We start from the raw sequence: 19,460 nt of genomic DNA on the forward strand, positions 1-19,460 counted from the left end.
GCCTTGTTGGCCCATGCCCGGGGCCGGCACTGAAGATGATGAGCTGGAATAGCAGTTGTAGTGGTGATAGAGGGCTAAGAGTGACAACAACGACAACAATGGAGGATTGGGTGACTGGATGAAAAAAAAATTAAGATTTTAAAAATTGAAGATGAAAGTATTATTGAAATAAAGAGATATATATTGAAAAAAAAATTTATATTTTTTATGGTGTTCATGGAAACAGAATTACTCAAATATGATGGAGTCGTCTTGTTTTGCATATACTACCAGGCGGGGAAGTCGTGTTTGGCATAATAATAAGAATATACCACACACTAATGACCGTGGACTGTCAATGACAACAACTAGATAACCTTTCAATGTAAATATCCAAAGGGTTTTGGTTTGTGTATTTATATCAAGAAATGTGAGAAATAAACAGACCTTCAATTGATAAATTTCACATATTACCTATCTATTTTATATATATATATATATATATTATTGGAGAATAATGGTGAACTACAAGACTGCTTCTTCGGCTGCAATATTTTGTCTCATGGCTTGTTGCATCTTTCTGATTTGGAATTTGTACCGCCCACAAGAAGTTCCGGCTCCACCACTACAATTTGCCACCGTTTCTCGTATAGGTTACTCTCTACACCCTCATCTTATCAAGTACGGATATTTTAAAGAGGAAATATCATTTTGTCTCTTATTTTAATTTTTTAACTAAACTATTCAATTTTAGATCAATTTCACTCATGTCGTCAATTGCTATCTATAATTAGATGGTACTTGCTATCATATTCATTTGAGATTTCATTTTATCTAATTGATATTTTTTAGATAGTTTGGAGGGTAAAATAAAATTTCAAACAAAATCTCAGTACCATATCAGCAACTTCCGTTTGATTATAAACGACAGTTAACAACAAGGTAAAATTGATCCAAAATCAAATAATTTAGATGTAAAATTGAAATTATAAAAGTACATGGGTTAAATTAATTATCGAGGTATAATTTTGAAGATAAAATGAAATTTTCTCTATTTTAAAAGGGTTGTACTCAAGTTCACCGTGAATCCTGTTTTGATAATTTGAATTATTCATTTTGTGAAGCTTTTCTTATATATGAAAAAATTAAATCGATTTAATAATTATAACGTTTTATTTTTTTGATATAGACAATACAAACATAATAAAATCAAAAAGTTACAATTATCAAATTAACTTAATTTTTTTTTTAAATGATACACAATGAGGGTCCTTACAAAATTAACTGTTTAAATTATCAAAATGGAATCCATAAAGAAATCCACAACCCCCTCAAACTTTCTTAAATTTAGATATAAACCTGAGAAAATCGTAACTCATTCTGAAAATATTGTCACTTACAAACTGCATACATATCAAATATGTATTTGGTATGTCTGTGAACTATGTTTCGAATATTTTTGAGTCATAAGCATGATTGAAATTCATTTTAATGTAATATGGGTTACATATAAAAATAAATATCACCACATAATACATTTTTTGTATATTTTTTAGCAAATTATATTATTAAGTGAAGTGTCACTTTAGTTTTCGTAGTTCAAATTGAAACTACATTGATTAAAATGAAACTTTACTCAAATTAAAGGAACTTTATCCCTTTCTTTTGCGTTCTGATTCTATGCATTTATTATTTTTTAGGGTTAATTATGTATTTTTATTCTAAAGTATGATATTTGTATTATTTTGATTTCTAATGTTTAAATTGTGTTAATTTAATTTTTAATGAATAAAAAATGTTCAAATTTAGTTTTCAATTTTTAAATTGTGTCAATTTAGTTCCTAACATGTAAAAAGTGTTTCAATTTAATTTCTCAATCTAGCTTTAGTAGCAGGCGCCGATAAAATCAATGATAAATGAAGAAATTCATAGAAAAAAATTACACTGTTAGCCCTAAAAATTATATGATATGTTTTATTCAAGTCAGAACTCATTTAAAATATTATAATTTTAGTCTTTAAAATATATGATATGTGTCATTTTGATATTCAAAATTATACATTTACCTCTTATTTTAATGGCGTCTATTGAAGGAATTTGGTTGGTGAGTCATTTTTTATTTTTTTTTGGGGGGGATATTCAAAATTATACATTTACCTCTTATTTTAATGGCGTCTATTGAAGGAATTTGGTTAGTGAGTCATTTTTTTTTTTTTTTTTTGGGGGGGGGGGGGGGGGGGGGGGGGGGGGGCGGAGGTATGGGAGACTTGATACATTGCAAATCTGATAATTTGGTTGGAGGACTGAATTCAAACAATTTTTATATATTGGATGGCTAAATTGGCAGAAAAGATTGAGGACCAAATTAAAATATTTTTTTGGATAAATTACAAATACATTTCTTAAGGTTGATACATTGCAAATCTGATAATTTGGTTGGAGGACTGAATTCAAACAATTTTTATATATTGGATGGCTAAATTGGCAGAAAAGATTGAGGACCAAATTAAAATATTTTTTTGGATAAATTACAAATACATTTCTTAAGGTTTGCTTAAAATATGGATTGTTCCCTGTAATTTTGGAAATTATAACTACTCTTATATACAAGAATGAAATTACCAGAATTATTAATTAAAATATATTTTTGATATCATTAAAAATTATTAATTAACTTAATAATTTATTAATAAAATGAGTTATTTATTATGTGATTAAAAATTTGAAAGGACAAGATGTAATTTCCATAAATATAGGAGTAATTCATATTTTAAGCAAATTTCATATTATATTTATAATTTACCTCATTTTTTATACTTTGTATATTAAATTGACAGAATTTAAATATTAAAAATTAAAATATCACAAAATTCATATTTTGAAAATAAAAAACGTATAGTTAATCTTATTTTTTAATTAATAAACTGTAAAATCCATTCACTATGTTTGGTTCCATTTTTCTAAAAACAGTTTTCAAAAAATTCTACTTTCTTATTTTTCATGTTTTTTTGTTTTTACTGAATTTTTTTAATATTTTATGCAAATTTTTTACTTTTTAGACACACCTAACATAAATACACCTAAAAAGTAAAAAAATTATTAAAAAAAATCTTTTAAAAATTCACTAAATACTATAAATACAAAAAAAAAAATATAAGAATTCAGTACATGTTTTGTATTTTTATGTATTTCTTAATTTTTTAAAATATTTTTTTATATTGTTTTTACTTTTTAGATATATCTAAGTAAGATACATCTAAAAAAGTAAAAAAAATGTTTAAAATTTTAAAAATATTCACTAAAAACAAAAAAATACGAAAATTAAAATATTCAATTTTTAAAAAATTTAATCCAAAAAACTCAAACCAAACATACTGATTACACTGATTGTTGTTGTTATTGGGTTGTTATCGTCCTTCATATTAATTTGTTTTGTATTACTTTTGGTGTGTCGCACCTTGCAGGCATAGCCCCAACCCCCGCACCCAGCGCCCAGGGTCCAGTATTTGAATAAACAGTTCCCTTTCCAAATAAAATGTACGGTAGGGATGGGCAGCGAATATATCGATCCGTCAAAATTGGCTGAACCAAACCGACCCGCCGCATTTTGAACGGATGCGTGATAACGAGCGGACGGTTGCTGATTGATTTTCTCCAATCCGCCAATCTAGCGAACGGATGGCGGATTTGAGATTCCTTTGGCCGCAACCGAACCGCAAAACCGCGAGCACCCCTAGTAATTTATAAGACTTTGTGTTATCAGTTTATTTAAATATTCTGTTTGTATTTTCAATTAAAAAAGAGTTAAAATATTCTGTTGAAAAAAGTTTTCAACTTGACTATCTTTTTTGAATAGAAAAAAATAAACTTATTATTTATCTATATTTTTTGGTTTTGAAATCTATCTCTAAAAATAATAAATAAAAAATATGATATATGCTGGTTGGTTTTTGTTTTCAAAAACAGATATACATATAACAATACAGAGATATAGAATCTCTACTACTTCTCTATTTATGGTTTTGGTGGTTTGACTTGTTTTTATATTTTAAGAATCACAGATTGTAATACTTTATGTGGATGAGGCATGATGTGATTATATATTCTAAAGTTTCAAACTTTCTTGCTTTGGATAAGGCATGTAGTGATTGTAATATTTTTTTAAGTCATTGACTGTAATACTTTTTTTTTTTTTTTGAGGAAGTGCACAAGTTAAATTATGTTAAAAATTTATAAAATTTTAAACCGCCAAACCGATTCGCATCCATTCGCCAAACCGCCAATCCGCTCAATCCACATCCGTTAGATTGGCGGATGGATGCGGATTGATTTTCTCCAATCCGCCAATCTGACGGACGGGTGGCGGATTAGAGGTTCTATGGCCGCAACCGACCAGCGCCCACCCCTAATGTACAGCGACTGCTAAATATTATTAGTTGAAAATTTTCCTCAAAATTTATCAATTAAAAATCAAATAAATTTTGTTTTTCTAATAATATTAATTTTACATTTAAATTATTTGATTTTAGATTAATTATATTCTACCATTAGCTATCGTCTATAATCAAACGAAAATTACTGACGTGACACCAAAATAAAATTTCAAATTAAATTTAGATGTCACATCAACAACTTCTATTTGATTATACACGGTAATTGACAGTGAGGATAAAATTGATACAAAATTAAATAGTTTATGTATAAAATTAATATTACTAAAAAAAGTAGTGATGATTTGAGAGGTAATACTATTTCCAAATCTCTTTCTATGCATAATTTTGTTGTGTAATATGCTATTGTCCCAAACAGATCTACCCAGATTTTTCTAGGTAATGTGATTGTTTGGTCGGGATTGAATTAATATAGTATGGAGTTCAAGCATGAAATAAATTTAAACTATAAATTGATATTAGCAAAATTTGGAATAAAATTTTTAGAATCATAGCATCACTCAATTTTGTTTTGGGGCTAAATACACCCACCCCCTCCCAAAAAAAAAAAAAAACTCCAAAATATGTGTCATACGTCATTTTAGTCAATGATATTTTAAATTTAAATATATCAATTTAATTTTCATCTTATTAATTTTGTCATTGAATGTTTTTTATTTTTATTTTTTTATCAGCATCATTGAATAATCTTTACTTTTCGTTTCGTCTACCAATGATAATGAAAGTAGGTATAATTTTGTATCCACATTCATTTATTTATTTATTATTCAGTGTATCCACATTTATGCGTTAGCAAAACAAGCAAAATAGGATGAGTTAAATACATTGTTAATTCCTAAAGTATATAATTTTAATTATGTGAATTTAGTCTCTAATTAATTTAGTTTCATAGATAGTTGGATGAAAATGTCCCTACTTTCAGTATTAATAATAGACGGAAATAGAGATAAGGACCGTTTAATGACAAAAAATCAATAAATTAGAGATCAAATTAACAAATGTTTCATCAAATATTATTTCTTATTTTATATAGGTCATGATGAGTTTTAAAAGAGAAATGCTGTGTTATGATGTGCAATGCCAAATAATATGACTTTTGCATTTATCCAATTGGCAACCAGGGGCATGACAACACAATTTGATGTTTGACAAAATTAATAATAAAAAAATAATTGAAAATTGAATACTAAATACTGAAAATTAAGTATTTTTTTAAAAAGGGTTTTATTTATTTATTTATTTATTTTTATTATTATTATTATTATTATTATTATTTGTCTATCTCCCTCATTAGAATTCTTTACTAAAGGATACAAAACAAACTTTCATAGTTTAAGTCCTATTATAGCAGGCTCTAATTTTTTTGACGATAGTTCCCTTATTAATTGTTAGCACTTGAAATCAGAGAACACATACAGCAGACATTGTTTGTATTTTGAAAAGATTTCAAAATTTATAAATTCAATATCTTTTCATCTAAAATTTCATTTTTCATAAAATTTATATTTTTAAAACTGTCTCGTTGTGATCTATTAAATAAGATCGATGATGAATATAAAATAATAAAATAAAAAAAAAACGACAGTGAAATTTCACTGATTTGAATCTATAAAATTTTATTGAAGTCAATAAAATTTCACTGACTTGAGTTAGTGAAATTTGTTCGAGTCAGTGGACTCAGTTAAATTTTTCTTATTCATTGACTTAAGGAAGTAAAAACAAATTTAATCATTAAAATCAATTAAATTTTTTTTTTTTTAAATCAGCTAGTGAAATCAATTAATTTTTAACTATCAATTGAATATATTAAATTCTTAAAGTATTTAATTCAAATATATTTAGTCTCTCAAAGAATTGTAAAAATAAAATATAAGTTCATAAGAACTATAAATTAGTAAAAGACCCTACGTAGTTAATATTTTGTTCTAGAAAAATTTAGAAATACTATTCTGTCTTTAGGCCTGGTTTACCTACTATTTAGACATACTTGTCTCCGTATATTATGATATTTGATTGGGGTGGAGATTACTTAAGATAGGAAAGGAGGCATTGTTTATCTTATCCAGAAGCAGTACTTTTAGCCGGTGCTACAGTGTTCTAGCATGAATAGTATGTCCAAATTGGTTAGTATTCTATTGACTTCACATTTTAAGCCTTCTATGGATGAAATAGAGAACTAAGGCCATGTTTGTTTGGGCGGACTGGATTAGCATTCCCATGACTAATAGTCCTAGGATTACGAATCCGTTGGATTATGTATCCTATCTTAACTAATAGTCAAGTTTAAAATAATTAGTCTCTATTTTAATTGTTTAACCAAACATCGGATTAATAATTTTATTGGACTATTAGTCCAATCCCAAGCTCATGTCTACCCAAACAAACATGACCTAAGGGTTTGCTTGATTTTGGGGGATAAGGGGGATTATTCACTATTTGGATTGTAATCTGGGGAAGGCTCTTTATCCGGTATTTATTTTTTTTAATCCGTCAGACATGTAATTCGGCTGGACTCCTTATTCTCATATTAAGTTGTTACTTTTTTTTGAATATCATAGAAATTTTAAAAGTCAGACGTATGATCACAAAATAAAAAGTGAAAACAAAGGATTTCTCATTATTATTCTATTAATGTAACCCAAACATAGCCTTTGCTATAACTTCTTAGTTTAACTCATTTTTTTTAGATTTTTAAGGATATCTAACTCTAATCTAATGGACCTAATTATTTCCTTCAAAGTTCAAACAGATTTGGCTTGAAAAATTAATATATTGATGATCACCAAAGACCAAATTAAAATGGTGTACTTATAGTTTGATTTGCCTAATTTTCTGGATTATTTTGGTACACTATGTTTGGTTTTTAGTTTCTAAAAACTGGTTTGAGGTTTGTTAATTTTTCGTGTTTTATTGTTTGTAGTAAAAAAAAAAATTATATTTAACTCATTTTTTTAAAATGCATCTAATCTCAATATACTTAAAAAGTAAAATATTTGTGAAAAAATATAAAAAGAATTCAATAAATACAAAGAAATACGAAAATATACTGAATTTATATTTTTTTTGTATTTTAGTAAAAATTTTGAAGGCTTTTTACAAATTTTATGCTTTTTAAATTTATTTAAATTAAGTGGATCTAAAAATTTTAAAATTTCAATTGACATATTTTTTAAAAATCCACTATAAACCAAAAAATATAAATTCAAAATTCAAAAATTATTTAAAAAAAATCGAAAACCAAATATTATTGCTTTAGAAAGAATAAATGCCAAAAGCAAAGAGGGCAATTGGTACATTGGAAGCCCGCACCCAACACAATTGGGCCCTCCTCCATGATCGCTAGCTTTATCATCTACTTGCGTTATTCTTCCAACCCAAAGTTATCATTGCTTTGTATTTTTAAGAATATTACAGTTGGTTTGGTTTCAATTTTTTAATAATTGAGTTTTTTATTTTTTATATTTTTATATTTTTAGTTAATATTTTTTAAATTTTAATCAATTTTTTATTTTATTTTTTTAGATGCACCTTTCTTAGATGTATTTAAAAAATAAAATATTTGTGAATTTTTTTAAAAAAAATTAATATATATACCAAAAATATGAAAAATATACTGAATTTTCATAATTTTTTTTTTATATTTTTGGTATTTAGTGAATTTTTAAAAAAAAAATTTATAAAAATTATACTTTTTAAGTATATTTATGTTAGGTGTGTCCAAAAGTTTTTTTTTTTAAAATTGCTTAAAATATTTTAAAAATTCAGTGCAAACAAAAAATTAAAAAAAATGAAAAATAAAAAGGTAGAATTTTCTGAAAGTGAATTCTAAAAACTAAAACCAAGCAGAGTAATTAGTCCTCCTATATGCACATTTTGTTAAGAGGGTTTGTAATTCTTTTATTTGTTTTCCAGTATTTAATATAAATTTTACTTATAATTTTTTTAGATTAAAAAAATAAAAAAATAAAAAAGCTCTTCATTCGGCTAAAATTAAAAACTCGGCTCATTATTTCAACTTATGTTTGTCTTTTTTTTAAATCTTGTTTCAACTTTGACTTAAATTTTTTACTTTTTAACTCTGTCTCAACTAAGCGATTCTAAAAGTTAAAATAATAAAGTCAATTTTCTAGATTTTTTCAAAGAAAAATATTAATTTAAAATTTTAAGATAATCTAGTTGAGATAGATTTGAAAGTAAAAAAACATTGACATAATTTAAAATAAAAAGTTCACTAAAATAAAAATAAGTTGAACTAGAAAGTTCAAAAAATCAATTCTAAAAAAAAAAAAAAAACTAATTATTAGTAGTTGAGAACTGAGCACCTTTAGTTTTTACTTCTAAATTATTAACTTTTCAATTTGTAAGAAGGTATATCAAATTCATTGGTTAGGAAGAACTAGGACTAACAAATAATGTCGATCTTATCTCTCCTCTAACTAATCATAGTAAGTCACGTCAATTTCACCTATTTTGTGTTTATTTTTTAAATTGTTCTAAAAACACTATATCAATTTAATGAATTGGTGCTTGATCAAAACAAAAACAAAAAAAAAAAAAATGAAATGAATTGGTGCTTCAAAACACCCATGGCCTTGTAGCCTTATGGCATGGAGTGTTAGCAAGGGAGAAATTGAGGTCTGAAGAACTAATCAAATAAGTAATAATTGATTTTGGCCAATAAAAATAAATAAATAAATTGTTACTTCAAAATTATTAAATAATTACTTTTTTTTTCAGAATTGAAAAATCACCTAAAATTCTAAGATGGTAACACATCGTTTGGCCTTTGCAAAATAGCAGTGGAAAAAGACAAATTGGAAATGATTACGGGTTGTTTGGTCCTAATCCACACTTTGTCACCACCTATACCAAACCTTCCTTTCTTTTTACAAAAACCTTAATTATCAAACACTTTAGTTATGTGATACGTTGATAACCAACTTTTTTTTGTCTTTTTATGTAAATTCTGTTTGGTTTTAATTTTCTGAATTCAGATTTTTAAAAATTAAATTTTTTATTTTTCATATATTTTTGTTGGGAGCTTTTTTGATAAATCTATTTTCTAAGAGTTTTATTCCATCCAACTCATATTCTTTTTTACTATTCCATTAGGTCCAATTTGAGATAAGAAGACCAAAATACCCTTTTCATCTACATATATTCTATTTAGTTCACATTATTTTCTTATGTTTCAATGAGTCTTATGGGTGACATTATTACCAAAATACCCTTAATGTAAATGTTTACACCGTCAATGTAAATGTTCATATCGTCAATGTGTAGGGGCCCGGCCCATGTCGATCCTCGTGGGTGTCCGGAAAAATTCGAGTCGGGCCGGGCCGGCTCACAGGCCAAAAAAATAGGCCCAACTCGGCCCGTTGATAATATGAATATTCACATTGACAAGTTAACATTCACATTGATAGGAGTGTAAAATTGGTCTGCGGCCCGTGGACGGCTCGAAACCAGCCCGCCGCCCGAGACGGGCCTGGGCCGGCCAGTTCACAATACGAATATTCACATTGACATATTAACATTAACATTAACATTGACAAGAGTGTAAAATTGGCCCGTAACCCGTGGGCAGCCCGAAGCCCGGGCCCGAGCTCGGGTCGGGGCGAGCCCGAGCCCGTTGACAATGTGAATATTCACATTGACATGTTAACATTCACATTGATAGGAGTGTAAAATTAGCCCACGGCCTGTGGCCCGCCCGAAACCCGCCCGCGACTCGTGGGCTACCCTGGGCGGGGCCGGCCCGACTCGTTGATAATGTGAATATTCACATTGACATGTTAACATTCACATTGATAAGAGTATAAAATTAGCCCGCGCCTCGTGGCTGCCCGCAACAAGCCCACGGCCCGTGGGCGGCCCGAGGCGGGCCCGGCCCGGCCTGTTGACAATGTGAATATTCACATTGATATGTTAACATTCACATTGATAAGAGTGTAAAATTGACTCGCGTCCCATGGACGGCCCGGGGCGAGCCCGGTCCGGCTCGTTGACAACGTGAATATTCACAATGACATGTTAACATTCACATTGATAAGAGTGTAACATTAGCCCGTGCCCCGTGGCTGCCTGAAACACGCTCACGGCCCGAGGCGGGCCTGATCGGACCTATTGACAATGTGAATATTCACATTGACATGTTAACATTCACATTGATAAGAGTGTAAAATTGACTCGCGTCCCATGGGCGGCTCGAAGCTCGTGGGCAGCCCAGGTTTGGGTCCGGGCCTACCCTAGGCCGCGGGCGAGTTTCTGGCAGCGGACAAATTTTACACTCCTATCAATATTAATGTTAACATGTCAATGTGAATATTCACATTGTCAACGGGCCGGACCGGGCCCACCCCGGCCGCCCATGGGCCGCGGGGAGGTTTCGCGCCGCCACGGGACGGGGGCCAATTTTACACTCCTATTAATGTGAATGTTAACATGTCAATGTGAACATACACATTGTCAACAAGCCGGCCCGGGCCCGCCCACGGGCCGTGCGGGTTTCGAGCAGCCACGAGGCGCGGGTTAATTTTACACTCCTATCAATGTGAATGTTAGCATGTCAATGTGAATATTCACATTGTCAACGGGCCGGGCCGGGCCCGCCCCGGGCTACGGGCGGGCTTTTGGCCGCCCATGGGCCGCGACCCAATTTTATACTCTTATCAATGTGAATGTTAACATGGCAATGTGAATATTCGCATTGTCAACGGGCCGGACCGGGCCCACCCCGGGCCGCCCATGGGCCGCGGGCGGGTTTCACGCCGCCACAGGATGGGGGCCAATTTTACACTCCTATTAATGTAAATGTTAACATGTCAATGTGAATATTCACATTGTCAACGGGCCGGGCCCCCTGGCTCCCGGGCGGGTTTCGGGCCGCCCACGGGCCAATTTTACATTCCTAACAATGTGAATTTTAAAATATGAATGTTCACATCATTAAATTGGTAATCATTCAAAAAAATATTTATAAATGTATCAAAATTAAATATAAGGGCATAAATGTCCAAGAAAATAGTGTAAATCAAGAAAATGGACTTTATGGAATAAAACTATACATACATGGGACTAAATGGGTTAAAAAATTCCTTCATGGACTTCTTGGGTTAAAACGCTTCTAAATTGGACTTATCAATAAAAATCCCATTTTTGTTTTTATTGAATATTTTTGAAATATTTTTGTTTTAGATGTATCTAAATAATAAAATATTTTTAAAAAATTAATAAATGCATAAAAATATAAAAAATGTATTGAATTTTTTTTTTTGTATTTTTGGTATTTAGTGAATTTTTTAAAGATTTTTTCACAAATATTATACTTTTTAAGTGTATTTCTGTTAGGTGTGTTTAAAAATTAAAAAAAAAATTGTTTAAAATATTAAAAAAATTCATTGAAAACAAAAAAATATGAAAAGTAAAAAAAAAAGTATAATTTTCTAAAAAAATATTTTTTGAAAAACAAAACCAAACAAGATGATTATCATTTTGTGGATACAAGTGCAATGCCCTGGTGGTTAGAAATTTACTTCTAAGTTAGTGTTTAATTTACTAAAATCAAAGTGAAATGAAATGATAATTTTATTATAATATTTATTCTTATGTTTAGTTTTTATTAATATATATATATATATATATTACAAATTAAATTAATATTCACTATTATAAAGAAATAGTCATTCTAAAATGAGGATATTTTTTTTTTTTTTTCCCATTCTATTATATTTTTATTCTAGTGAAGCAAACACTGCTGAAGTGATTTGGTAGATAGGAAATTTTGCATCTCATGGTAAATGTTGGGGTGTGAGACTCTGTCCGTTAATTCTAAGTCACAGATTCTTTATCACTATAGGGTTAAGGTCATTTGAAGAAATGTCTGCATATTCTCTGTATTTGCAAGCCCTTCTATGCCTATTGTGTATGACTCTGTAGTACATAGAGACTCTTATAAATACATCCAAAAAAAAAGTTAGTTAGACTTTGCTCATCTTCTATTAATTAACTATTATTTTTTATTTTATTGATCAAAAGAAAAGGTGCAGACACAAGAATACTCTTTTTATAATGTTTTTCAATCATGAATAACACTTATTATATTATTAAAATAAGTCACATATTAAAATTTAAATTTTAATCATTACATGATACATAAGTTAATTGTCATTTTATTTATTATAATGCACTTACAAAATAATCTCAGCCTTTCATTTGTGACAACATTTACAAGGCTCATTGGAAATTTTCAAATTGAACCAAATGATATGGGGTGGGCGCGGGTCGGTTGCGGCCACGGAACCTTCAATCCGCCATCCGTCCGCCAGATTGGCGGATTGAAGAAAATCAATCCGCATCCGTCCGCCAATCCGGCGGATGTGGATTGAGCGGATTGGCGGTTTGGCGGATGGATGCGAATCGGTTTGGCGGTTTAAAATTTTATAAATTTTCAACATAATTCAACTTGTGCACTTCCTCAAACGAAAAAAGAAAAAGAAAGTATTACAGTCAATGACTTAAAAAAATATTACAATCACTGTATGCCTTATCTAAAGAAAAAAAGTTTGAAACTTTAGAATATCATGATCACTGCATGCCTCATCCACATATTACAATCACAGTATGATTCATCCCCATAAAGTATTACAATCTGTGATTCTTAAAATATAATAACAATTCAAATCACCAAAACCATGAACAGAGCAGTAGTAGAGATTGAATGTCTCTGTATTGTTACATCTACATATGTTTTTGAAAACAAAAACCAACCAACATATATCATATTTTCTATTTATTATTTTTAGAGTTACATTTAAAAACTAAAAAATATATATGAATAATACGTTTATTTTTTTCAATTCAAAAAATATATTCAAGTTGAAAACTTTTTTTCAACAGAATATTTAAACTCTTTTTCAATTGAAAACACAAATATAATATTTAAACAAATTAAAAATACAAAGTCTTATAAATTACTAGGGGTGCTCGCGATTTGGCGGTTTGGCGGTTCGGTTGCGGCCAAAAAATCTCAAATCCGCCATCCGTCCGCCAAATTGGCGGATTTGAGAAAATCAATCCGCAACCGTCCGCTCGTCATCACGCATCCGTCCAAAATGCGGCGGATCGGTTTGGTTCGGTCGGTTTTGGCGGATCGGTATATCCGCTGCTCACCCCTATATGAGAACCTCTCCATGCCCTTTTCATATTCATCTTGCCCTCTAAATCAATAATTACTGTCCCAACTTTTGTGATAAGCATTAATTTTTTTTTGTCTATGGTCCATTTTTATTCTAGAAAAATTATTGTCTCCACAAAACAGACAGGTTGTTTGAACAAAATATATTTTTTATTGATTAAAATAGTATGATAAATCTCATATATCTTGTGTTTAAATCTTAAATTTGTAAAAGATTTGAGAAATAAATATATTTTAAAAAGTGAAGGAGATTTGTGAAAAAAAATTAGTTATTATTTCATTCTCTTCTTTTCTCTTTACACTACAAATATCTTCTAAATTTAAAATTCAAACACGATTTTAGTACGATTCCCTACTATTTTAACCAATGGAAAATTCTAATATACATCCCTTTAAAAATGGTGTACCATATGCACTTCTAATTATGCCATTTTTTCTTTAGATATGACCAATTTTTTTCTTTAATTATAATATTATTTTAGTTATGACTCCTGAATTCTTTAGTTATATCTCATGTTGTGTTTAATTATGACATTTTTTTTTAGTTATGACTCAAAAAATTAAAATTATGTCATTTTTTCTTTTAATTATAAGGTGCATTGTGGGCCTGTCTTGGGACTTTATCACAATTTGAACCATTATTTTTATAAGATTTGCTAAATAAATCAAGCATATAAAAAATTAAATTAATAAAAAAATCAGTAACCATATATTATATCATATAAGTCTTAAACAATGGACTAAAAATGTAATTTTGAAAATAGAATATGTAATTTTTTTAAAATAAATGTGAGCTGATCAAGTAAATATAAACATTTAATTTTTTATATAAATAATTTATTTTCTAAAAAATACATAGTTCGAATTATGAACATATGGCCGGTAGTGAGCTCAACAAAGAGCATGGCAGCCCGCTGTAAAGTACCCGTCATCGATAGATGTTTTTTGTTCCCCCCATTTTGTAGGTGAGTAAAATTGTATTTCCCTTCATCCCTACACATTTTAATATTATGTTATGTCTAAATCTTATATTTTTTATGATAAATAAAATATGAAGTAAAAAGTGTATATATATATTCATTTTTTCCTCTATTTATTGCTTGTCAACAAATTCTTTAGAAATTCAAAATATAAAAACAAATGTCATCCCACATAGAATTTCAGGAATTTTATCCCAAAAAAATGTAAATACAGGAGACAAGCCATTTAATTTTCAAAACCTACTCGTTCGGTCCTCCCAGTGTGTTTCGCCATCAAGAGATAATATAGGATTGCGACCTATGACATTGACCAGAACCCAACCTTTTGATTTTTTTTTTTTCTCAACTACTCTCAAATAATAGTCATAAACCTACTAATCTATTATGAAAAGTCCTATTCATAAATACCCAAAAAATTATCATAATCATTTATCACCAACCGCCCAAATGGTTGAGAAAAATACCCCTGTGGATCCACCAACCCTATTGAGTATAACATGCAAACAGTTGAATATCTAGTAAGCTAAGTTGGATGGCATACCCATATCTTTGTGTATATGTTTGACATAAGCAATGAGACACCTACCTTCATACGAGTACTAAATTCCATTCTAGTTTGGTCTTTGTCTTAGCTAATCACAAAAAAAAACAAAAAAAAAAAAGGTTACCTATTTGATAGTTTCATAGGCTTTTGTTGAAATGAGATGATCTTAACCTTTGTGGTAAGTGCTTACTTGGCATTCTTATCTTAAAATATCATTTTATTACAATGTTACTGTACTTTTGGATCAATACTCACAAAATAAGTGAAATGAAGCTAAAAAGGTCGAAGATAAGATTGACAATATCTATTTATTTTCCTTAACTATTTGATTGAGAACTACTTCACTGGTTCATGACTTTTGAATGACTGAATAATTTTAAAAGTAACTCGATAATACTATGTGATATTAAATACATGATACTTTTCTTAATTGAAAAATTACAAAATATATCAAATGAATTATTATTTCTCTCAATTATTTAAGAAATATAAATTAATATTATTGTATCGACAAATTTTTTTGGTAACACTAATAACACTAGGTAAACAAATTTATGGAATTACTTCAAAATTATTAACTCGATAATTCTACTCAATGTAGAGATCCCACTTTACTAAGCACGAGGTGTGAGTGTGCACAATAATGTAAATTTGAAAGGAAACTCATTCCCCACCCAACCTGCCACTATATGCTCATTTCCCCATCCAAAGAGGCAAAGATGGTGACTACACAACGACTCCGTACAAATCAATTAAAATCCAAACACCTAAAGGGCTTGTTTGATTTAACTGCGCATAGTATAAATTGAAATTATTAATTTATGAAATTTATATTTTATTATTTAGTTACAAAATTTATTATTTTAATTAAATTTTAATGATTATTCTATCCAATAAAATTTTTAATTTTACAACTAATAACTCAAAACATATAATTGAGTTTATATATTTTTATATTTATTACAAAACAAACTAAAGAAGAGAGAATTATATATCTCACTAATTTAACTGAATAACTAATCATATATTAATAATTATTAATTTTTTTACTATTAATCTTACTAATTAAAGAGGCCCAAAAGTCACAACCCATAACACCCACAATAGTGCGCTATACCATTTCATTCCGAATTTCAAAGTTATACTAGTACATACATGGTTCTTTAGCATCAATACAGTATATCTATGTTTCTATATCTTTGAACTCAGTACATTTCATCTTCCAAACAAAGAATTTGGATTTGATTTAACTATAAAAAAAAAAAAAGCATCTGGATCGGCTTCGTCTCCCCAGATTTTTACACATAACCAACTCACAAAAAAAAAAAAAAAAAAAAAACATAGGAGGAAGATTATTTCATTGTGACTTTGCATCACAAATTGAAACTACTAAAACAACTTACCTCTCTGGACGCGGTAATAAAGTTGCGTACATTTGATACTTCGAATATTGCTCTTATTTATATTTCAATTTCTCTATTATTTTATTTTTTTAAGATTTTATTTAATTTGGGGGTGGGTTGGGTCGGAGATCAACAGATATTGTTGAATCTCCAATCAAGCCTGACTTCACCAAAGCCCACAACATGCTGACTTGGTTTGCGAAACGATACGATGTGGCTACTAACCATGAAAGCAGTTACACTCTCAGAAACCCTAACATCCTCCATCTTCAACTCCCTCAACCTCTGCACGTACTCCGGCACGTGCACTAGGTCCCACACAACTCCCACCCCACCTGGCTTCAAAACCCTAACCACCTCCCCCACCACCCTCATCCTCTCCGCTGCCGCCGCCGCCGTTGTCCGCCCCAACTCCTTCCCCACCGTATGCAAAAACACCGCCGACACCACCACGTCGAAGTAGTTATCGGCGAACGGCAGCCTCCTCGCGTCACCTTCCCGGCAAGTGACGTACTCCTGAACCCCTTCCATCCCTGCAGTTCGGAGCGTCGATACGGTTGTTTTTCTCCGGTCTAACCCGACGACCCGACCAGAACTCCCTTCCTTTTTCAGCTGCATCGCGACCGCATTGAGGAGGATGCCGCGGCCGCATCCGACGTCGAGTGCGTGCTTCACCGTTGACCAGTCGTTGACCGCGGTGACCATGCGCTGGGCCATGTCCCAGTGGAGGGAGACGGCGGAGTAGAAGATGTTGCCGGCGGCGAAGAAGAGGCAGAGGGCGGAGAGAGCGGTGACGGAGCCAGTGAATCCAGCGGCGAATCTGGTGGCGCCGCACGGGACGCTAGGGAAGAGAGACTCGAAGAAGGCGCAGATCGGGTTGAAGTAGATGAGAAAGAGTACGGAGAGAGATGAAAAGACGATCGCGTGTAGGAGGAGGAATACTGGAGTTTGCCAATCGTCCATGCCGTAGATTGAGTAGATCTGTGTCCAATCTCTCCCTGTTTTCCCCATTTTTTTTCGAATCTAATCACACTCTTTGATTGAGAGTTTCAAAAGCTGCAATTTTCAAATGAAAACCGTCACTCAACGCTACAAGATCTAGTACAAAAACTTCAAATCGGAGCTAATTGCGAGACATACGAGTAAAAATTCGATGCAAATTGCAAAAACTAATTGTGATTGATTTATGATGATTCAACTTACAGTAAAGATCTGAGAGGAGTACGTTCTTTGGCCAATTCAGGCATCTTCTAAGAGATTCGATTCGACCTCAATCCTGATTTAGTTCAAAATCTGCACATTCAAAACAATGAGGAAACGGTTGGTCAATGCGCCTATATTTCCTCAGTCAAAAAGTAGTCATTTTCTTCCGGTTTTCCAGCAACCAAACAAGAAAGCACATGAAGAGATCCAACAGAGAAAGTTCAAAAGAAGAAGAAAAAGAGCGAGCAGAAAGTCATAAACTTCTTTACTTACAGGAAGCTTCAGTACTCTTGAGAGTTTGGCAGCAGATGATTCAGATCAGATCCACAAAATGAAGAAAATATTTTGGCAATCCCGAAGCGGAAAAAGGAAAATGAGAATGGAAGAGCATCAATTGAGATGAGAATGGAGGGCCATGTTCATGATCGTAATATATATATATATATAAACCGCCAGGTAATTCAAAAAAACAAAAAGGCAATAATTGAAGAATCTGAGGAGTAACTGAAAGAGAAAACAATCATGAGACTGCAAAATTGCAGGCTTGCTTGTGACGATGAAGACAATGATGATGATCACACTCGTTTTTCAAATACGTCTTTACGCGTTTCGGTATCGTCCTTTTTGTTACGATAATAGAAACTGGAATCTGAGGGGAACCAAACTTTATCGGTGCCTCTGTCTCTTACAAGTGGATAGTTAGCGACAATGGATGGGAAGAAAAAGCGAGAAAAGAGAGGGAGAGTGAGAACAGTCGCTGTGCTGTATCTATAGTGCCGGAGGAGAGAGAGAAAAAAAAAAAGAAACTTGTCCGGATTTCAATTTCAAATTCACAAATTATTTGGGTAAATTACATATACTCTCTTGAGGTTTAGTTAAATTACAGATATTTTTCCCTTGAGGTTTAGCTAAATTATAGATATTTCTAAAGTTTCGAAAATTACAGATACCCTCATGAAGTTTATATTTTCATAACAAATTATCCCATGATATATATTTTTATAACAATTCACCCCCTAATTTGTTATGCAAATAGTACCTTCAAGGAATATCTGTAATTTTTCAAACCTCAGAGAGATATCTGTAATTTTGCTAAATCTTAAGGGGTATATGCAATTTGCCCCAAATTATTTTTACTCCATAGGTTTCAGTTTTCAGAATTTACTCTTTTTTTTTACTAAATTTTTAAAAATATTTTAAGTGAATTTTTAAATTTTCAAACACACTTAACATAAATATATTTAAAAAATATAATATTTGTGAATTTTTAAAAAATTCACTAAATACCAAACACTTTGCTTGTTTTTGGTTTTCCAAAAACACTTTTAAGAAAATTTTACTTTATTATTATTTTTTTTACTGAATTTTTTTAATATTTTAAGCAATTTTTTTTAATTTTTAGACACACCTAACATAAATACACATAAAAAATATAATTTTTATGAAAAAAAATCTTTTAAAAATTCATTAAATATCAAAAATATATATTAAAAAAATCAAAAATTCAATATATTTTTCGTATTTTTATGTTTTTATTAATTTTTTAAAAATATTTTTTTCATAAATTTTTTACGTTTTAAATACATCTAGAAAAGGTGCATCTAAAAAGTAAAAAAAAAGGTTTAAAATTTTAAAAATATTCACTAAAAATAAAAAAACACGAAAAACAAAAAAACTCAATTTTTAAAAAATTAATCCAAAAAA

At 30.5% G+C, this 19,460-nt stretch overlaps 1 protein-coding gene and 1 long non-coding RNA gene across 2 annotated transcripts; one reads left to right on the plus strand and one right to left on the minus strand.

Annotated features, from left to right (window-relative positions):
• The first annotated feature begins 328 nt into the window (after positions 1-328).
• On the plus strand, positions 329-4,049 carry LOC145795473 (uncharacterized). Its single transcript, XR_014336467.1, has 2 exons — positions 329-632; positions 3,444-4,049. It is a non-coding gene; the product is annotated as an uncharacterized LOC145795473 (long non-coding RNA).
• A 12,193-nt stretch (positions 4,050-16,242) lies between these two features.
• Positions 16,243-18,587, minus strand: LOC114261574 (sterol 24-C-methyltransferase erg6). Its single transcript, XM_028201848.2, has 3 exons — positions 18,030-18,587; positions 17,757-17,846; positions 16,243-17,609 (listed from the first exon to the last, which is right to left on the minus strand). Exon 3 carries the CDS (start codon positions 17,562-17,564, stop codon positions 16,683-16,685), a length of 882 nt encoding a protein of 293 aa, XP_028057649.2. The 5' UTR covers positions 17,565-17,609; positions 17,757-17,846; positions 18,030-18,587; the 3' UTR covers positions 16,243-16,682.
• Between the last annotated feature and the right edge of the window lie 873 nt (positions 18,588-19,460).

This window comes from Camellia sinensis, chromosome 7 (genome assembly GCF_055761805.1).
Source record: "Camellia sinensis isolate YWXY chromosome 7, ASM5576180v1, whole genome shotgun sequence".
Taxonomy (NCBI): domain Eukaryota; kingdom Viridiplantae; phylum Streptophyta; class Magnoliopsida; order Ericales; family Theaceae; genus Camellia; species Camellia sinensis.

Coding starts and splice junctions, on each gene's coding strand:
- LOC114261574 (XM_028201848.2), bottom strand. CDS start 17,564: ATGGGGAAAACAGGGAGAGATTGGACACAGATCTACTCAATCTACGGC.